Source organism: Corvus brachyrhynchos, unplaced genomic scaffold (genome assembly GCF_000691975.1).
Source record: "Corvus brachyrhynchos isolate BGI_N302 unplaced genomic scaffold, ASM69197v1 scaffold18, whole genome shotgun sequence".
Lineage (NCBI taxonomy): Eukaryota > Metazoa > Chordata > Aves > Passeriformes > Corvidae > Corvus > Corvus brachyrhynchos.
This window is the reverse complement of record NW_008246064.1, coordinates 70,067-76,587: the sequence shown is the minus strand read 5'-3', so window position 1 is coordinate 76,587 and position 6,521 is coordinate 70,067. Positions and strand designations below refer to the sequence as shown.

Genomic DNA, 6,521 nt, shown 5'->3' with positions numbered 1-6,521 from the left:
CCCTCCCCTGGCCCAGCCTGAGGCCGTTCCCTCTCCTCCTGTCCCTGTTCCCTGCGAGCAGAGCCCGACCCCCCCGGCAGCCCCCTCCTGTCAGGGACTTGTGCAGAGCCACAAGGTCCCCCCTGAGCCTCCTTTGCTCCAGCCTGAGCCCCTTTCCCAGCTCCCTCAGGAATTCTCCAGCCCCTTCCCAGCTCCATTCCCTGCCCTGGACACATTCCAACATGGTCCCTTCTCCCAGTAAACCTCATCTTGGTCTCCCCATCCTGCTCAGGCCCCACAAGATCTCAACATCCTCTCTCCTCTCCCGGCCTCACCCAAAGCAGCGCTGGGAATGACAATCCTGAGTTAAAAGCAGGAGGAAAGATCCCCTCGGGATCTTCTTGTTGTCCAAAGGGGAGGAGGAGGAGGAGGAGGAGGAGGAGGACTCAGGAAGCGCAGAAGTTTTCCAGAGGTGGGAAGAGAAGAATGGACACAACCAGAGTGCAGTAGGGACAGAGAAAGGGGAGGCAGATTCATTCCAAGAATAAACCATGGAAAGGCTGTTGGGAAAGCCTGGAGAGTGGGAGATCACACAATGGACGGGCAGATGGCAGAGAGGGACACCCAGCAGGGACAAGGACAAGCTGGAAGAACCTCGGCCCATCTCCTGTCAGGGACATCAAGAGCCCCCAGGCCCTTCTCCCTTCATGAGGGAGCAAAAGAGCGGGAAAAGGCCGTGGGAAGAGGGAAGGCTTACGATGGCAGGTCCTTGGCAGCTCTGAGCCCCCAGCCCTTCTTCTCCGTCAGGATCACCTCCACATCGGCGTGCTGCTTCTTCTGGAAGCGCCGGTTGGAGCAGTAGTCGCCGTTTGGACACCGGGAAGAGCTGAGGGAAGGGAAGTGAAGGGAGAAAATCAATTCCCAGCAGGGAAACGGCGCCAACAGAAAGAGCTCAGATGGGAAATAAATCCCAAATAATCATCATCAATCCCGTGTGAAACCTTCCAATGTGGTTTGCTATAAAAAGCACAACCACGTGACTGTCACCATGCAAATGCAGATCATTTCTTCCTGGGAAGATAAAAACACTTGGAATGCTGATCCCGCTGTATTTCTGTATCAGGGCATCCCAATGGGGAGAACTGGGCTCTTCTCCCCTTGTTTTGGGAGTTATTCCTTCAAGATATTCCCTGCCCTAGGTTTGGGCTATGAGAGAATAGCAAAAATTGAGATTCTGCCAGGTAATTCCAATCCTTCCACATGCCGGGGAGGAATCCCACCAAGCACCCTGTCCCTGCCTCCAGCTCCATGGAGCAGCAAACCCCTTCCAGGAGGGGCAAGGAGACACCAGCCAAAGGTGGGAGAGGAGACCCAGGAGATTGTGAGGGCTGACCTCCTGCAGATCATCCAAGGATTTACATCATGGAATCACAGAATGGTTTGGGTTGGAAGGGACCTTAAGCATCATCTCGTTCCACCGCCCTGCCATGGGCAGGGACACCTCCCACTATCCCAGGGTGCTGCAAGCCCCACCCAACCCCTGAACCCTTCCAGGGATGGGGCAGCCACAGCTCCTGGTGGCAGCTCCGAAGGTCACTCCAGGCCAGCACGGACACTTCGCTGCCACCTCCCAGGAACTCCTGGCTTATCTGAGGCATTCCCAAGGCATCTCCAGGCCAGCCCACGGAACCCCACTCACCACTCGATCATGAGCAGGCGATTGAGACAATCCTCTCCACAGGCCACCTCCCCCTGCGCCCGCTCCTCCTTGGACAGAGGGGGACACTCACACAGCATCCGCTTGATATCCCGGTGGGATTTGTTCTTCTTCCTGGGGAAGCCAAGTCATGGAAATACAGGTGAGAGAGCAGCCAGCAGGAGAAATTCCTCCTCGAACCTTATCAGCGGTTATTGGAAAAATTGGAAAATTGATTTCTGGACATAGGGATTGATAGCCCTGGGATAACCACCGGGAGGCACAGGGATAACCAAGGACACTCGGCTCGGTGATGACTTTGTGATGACAAAAGGTGATTTCCTAGAGAATTCCCAGAATGTTTAGCTGGTTTTCCTTTCTCCTCCCTGCCCATGTTTATTTGGACATCCATATTTTAATAGGCAAAGTGGAGGGTGTGGTTACTTCAGCCTTGCTGTCAAGTGAGAGGATGAAAAAGAGGAGAAAATCAGACTTATACAAAAGGCATCCACTGATTCACATTTTAGCTTCCATAAAGGATTTCAGGAATGCTCTGGAGTGTGGATCCCAACAAGGCAAAAAAATCCACGAGAAAAAAAAAAGTAGTATTTTGAATTATGGGCATTAGATCCAAAACAGCTCCTCTGAGACAATAAAGAAAGACATGGAAGTAACCAAAAGCTTTAGAAAAGCGCCTTGTTTGTCCAAAACCTTTTCCACACCCAGAGAGAATTCCCTGTACCTACGGAGAGGGAGTGACCTGGCATTCGGGATATTGAACAGGCAGGATCTGGTAAAGCTATAAAAAAGGGTATAAATAAATCAACCTTTCCCTCAGATCCTTCCATCTTCCATCTCTTCTCAGCACTTGGGACTGTCTGGGCCCAACTGGGGGATTCTCTTCAGGAGAAGAGACCCCGGGGTGGCTTTGCCAGATGTTGGGAATGCAACATCCCCTCCCCTCCCTCCAAAGGATGCCAATTTGGCCATAAAAACCCAACCATCCTGGAAGCAAATGGAAGTTAAATCCCAAACTTGCTCCAGGAATTAAAACAAGGATGAAGCAGCAGTTACCTCTCTGTCAAGTAGACGTTCTCCTCGATGAGGTCGAAGTAACAGGGCATCTTCCCCTGCTTGGCAAACTCCTTCCAGCGCTGGGGGTCCCTGAAGTCATCCATGATACACAGCCTGCCCACCATGGAGGAATCCTGCGGCGCCGGCTCTGCCTGCTCCCCCTCCAGCTTCCCCTTTCTCTTCTCCCCGGCATCCCCGTCACTCTCCGAGTCGCTCTCCAGCTCCGGGCGCCTTTTCTTCGGTGGGCCTCGTTCTTTCGCGTCGTTTTTGTCCAAAGCTTTCACCTCCTCCTTCTTCTCCCCACCCGGCACCGGCTCCTTGGTGGAATTGCTGCTGATCTCGTGCGCCTGCACCGAGCCCTTTTCCTTCTGCCCGGGCAGCTGGGATTTTCCAGAGGGGCTGGGAAAGCGAGGCTTGCAGTCCTCATCCCAACGTTCATCCTCTTCATACTCCTCGTGGTCTTCTGTGAGGGAATCGGGCACCTGCCCTTGGATGCGTTCGTAGTTAACCACGGAGGCTCTGCTGGCTGCCCTCGTGTCCCAGTAACCGTTGCCTTGCCAGTAGCTCTGGGAGCTGGGATAAGCTCCCGAGCCCGGCTGGTAAACGTAGCCCGAGGACATCCCGAAGCTGCTGTCTGGCTGCTGGTAGGTGCTGCTTGGCTTCTCCTGCTGGGAAAAGTCCCAGCCCACCGCACCCATTTCCTCCGGAGCACGGAAACCATCCAGCCTGGAGTAGTCCCCGAGGCCAGACTGGTTCAGCCCGCCCTGCCCTTGCCGACTGTCAGGCTTGGAAGAGCTCATCTGGTGCCGGGATGCGTCGGTGCTCTCCAAACTCTCCGGGACACAGAAGGGCTGCTCTTCTGGCCGAACCATGGGCCTTCCCACGTCCATCACATCCGTCAGCACCATCCTCTCCTCCGCGCCGGCTTTGCCATGGGAATCAGCCGTCAGGTCTGTCTGGCTCGTGCTGTCCACGCCGTCGCTCTGGGCCTGGCCCGGCCCCGCCCGCAGCTCCTCCGGCTCCCTCCTGCTCAGCTCCGTGGAAGTTGCTGGACTCTTCTCCATCCCTCTGGGAGAACACCTGCTCTCCACCTGAGCACCACCTTTACTGCCCATATTTTCTGACCTCTCCTCATAGTAGGGCCTGCTGGGCTCGGGCCGCTCATCATCCCAGTGGTCAGAGAAGCGCCGGCTGCTCCGGGAGGAGCCCGGGCTGTTCTCCTCCGTGGCTATGGTGGAGTTCTTGGGAACCACCACAACAGACTGGAGCCGCTTCCGTGGCGTCCCATCATCGGAATCTGAGTCCTCCGTGTCGCTGTCCTCGCTGCCCCCCTCACTGTCGCTGTCCCCCGTGTCAGAATAATCATCGTGGCTGGCAGGAATGAATTCCGCGGCGTTGCCGCTGCTGTCGCACGTTGGGGCTTGGGTCAGTGTCTCGGTGTCCTCTGCAGTGACGATGACATCGGAGGAGGGATACAAAGCATCTGGAAAAGCCGAGGCCACCAAGGGCTCGCTTCCCTCATCCCTCTCGGCCGATACGCCAGGACACGGAACCCTCAGCTCCTCCAGCTCAGCTCCCTCGGTGGAAACAGCACTTGCTTCCACGACCTCTCTGCCGCGATGCTCCAGCGGCACTTCCGAATAGTAGGAATGTTCATTCTGGAACGATGACTTGCCTTTTGCTGAGCCAAGATCAACGTGCTGAGCATCCAACTCCAGCATCTCTTCGGCTTCCAAACGCGGGAGCGGCTCCTGGCACACACCCGGAGGGGGCACATCCCACTTGGAAGAGACACTTTCCTCCGGCACAGGATGATCCGACTGGAGCCTCTGGGAACGGCCATCCTGGGAGGAATCCCTGCCCGAGCATTCCACTGCCAGACTGATTTTATGGGAAGCATGGCCATGCTCATCCTCCCCAGCAGACTTGGAATGGGAATCCTCCGTGCTCTCGTAATCGCACGTCACCGTCTGCGGCTCCACCTGCACATCCAGGAAAGTCTCAGATGTCACTTTCAAATCCACAGGTTCCGCTTCGATTTCCACTTCCGAGTGGTACAAATCAGGGGTGGCATCATCGGAAATGTAGCAAAAATCAGGTTCTTTGGTTTTGTCACACAGAGTCACCTCCTCATCCACCTTCTTAAGGACAGTTTTAGTGGGATCTACATTCACGACAGGGAGAGGGGCGGCTTCCTCCGGCTGCTGCGGCTCCGCAGCCTCCGTTTCCTGGAACAGGCTGTTGCACTCGCTGGACTGGACCCGGGAATCATCCGGCTCTTGCTCTTGGGACGCATCCCTGCTCTCAAACCCATTGGATGGCAACGGATATGACGGGCTCGTCTTCACGGCAGGCGACGCTTCCGACCAACCTGGGCCGTGGTCAGAGAACGCGGCGACGTCCTCTGCTTTGGAGGCACTGGAAGTTGCCAGACCCTCATGCTGACCCTCCGGGGAGCCGTTCACACTCGATTCCGTGGGGAAACACGTTCTTAAGGAATCGTGCTTTGCCTTTAAGAATGTTTCTTGCTCCTTAGCACTGCCGTGGCATTCGTTTGCTGCAAGTTCCTCGGATTTTGAGTTCGCCAAACCCACCTTGGACTCGTCAGCCTTCGGCAAAGCAGGAGAATCGCTGAACTGATTTAACGGAGAAAGTGTCTTTTCCCGTTCCAACTTTTTCACGCTGGACACCCTGATCTCACTGTTCTTTACACAAGAGGTCTCTAAATCTAGAGAATTACACCTGGACTTGATTTCTTCGATCGATTCTGTACAACAGAAAGAACTCTTAAATTTATCAGGCTTTGGTGCGGGGGCCTTGGATTTATAGCGGGAGGAATTCACATTACTGTCGGGCTTGGAATGGGATGTCCCCTTCCGATAGCCCAGTTCATCGAGGGGAGAGCACCTTTTGGATACTTCACTTTCAGAAGTCCTTCTGGAATCTCGATCCGCTTTCGAAGACGACCTCCCTCTCCTGTCCACGTCAGCGTGAGACGACTCCACTTTGCTGTCCCTGTCTGACTTGGAGTAAGAGGATCTCGAGTCTCTGTAGGAGGAGGAGGAATGGGAGGACGTACGCCGGGAGTCGCTGGACCTGGAATGTGTCCTCCTGTACTCCTCCTCCGAGTCCGAGCTCTCTCGCGCCCGGCTGTCCGCGTACGACCGGGAATATCGCGACCGTTCCCTGTACGGGGAGCTCCGGTGGTACCGGCGGTCGGAGTCGTAGTAATGCGAGCGCTCCGACCTCGAGTAAGAGGAGCTGGTTCGGGAGCTGCGATCAGAGCGGGAACGGGAATGAGACCGGCTTCGCCTCCTCTCTCTGTCCGAGCGGGAGCGGGAGGACGAGTACCGCGAGTCTCTCTCCGATTTGGAATAGCTCGAGTACTTCTCATCCCTGTCCGACTTGGAGCGCGACGAGGACTTGCCCAGGTCGTCACCCCGGAGGGACGCGGAGCTCCGTCTGGGATCTCTCTCCTTTTCCGTGCTGGATATCTTCTGCTCATGCGACCGTTGGCTGGAGGAGGTCCTCACGGAATCCTCATCAGACTCGGAGCCCTGCGGCGCGCCGTCCGACTGGGAGAACTTCCTCTTGGCCCCCTGCCTCCGGGAGCAAGCGGGAGCACCCTTCGAGCCGTCGGAAACCTCATCCTCCTTCCCAATATGGGAATCTTCCTTCGGCGGGGTTCTCTCCGTCTGCTCGGGCGCGGTTTGAGCCACGCGTTCCTCGGAGCCGCGCGACGCCGGATCCTGCTTGGCATCAGGCTCCAAGG

General features: G+C 56.2%; 1 protein-coding gene across 1 annotated transcript in view; it reads right to left on the bottom strand.

Annotated features, from left to right (window-relative positions):
- The window catches only part of SETD2 (SET domain containing 2), a gene marked incomplete at its 5' end in the record, with an annotated part of 35,430 nt that extends 28,911 nt beyond the window's left edge, over positions 1-6,519 (bottom strand). The window contains 3 exons of the mRNA XM_017746712.1: positions 737-865; positions 1,679-1,810; positions 2,750-6,519. Coding sequence (XP_017602201.1) covers positions 737-865; positions 1,679-1,810; positions 2,750-6,519 — 4,031 coding nt within the window. The remainder of the gene's footprint in view (positions 1-736; positions 866-1,678; positions 1,811-2,749) is intronic.
- Between the last annotated feature and the right edge of the window lie 2 nt (positions 6,520-6,521).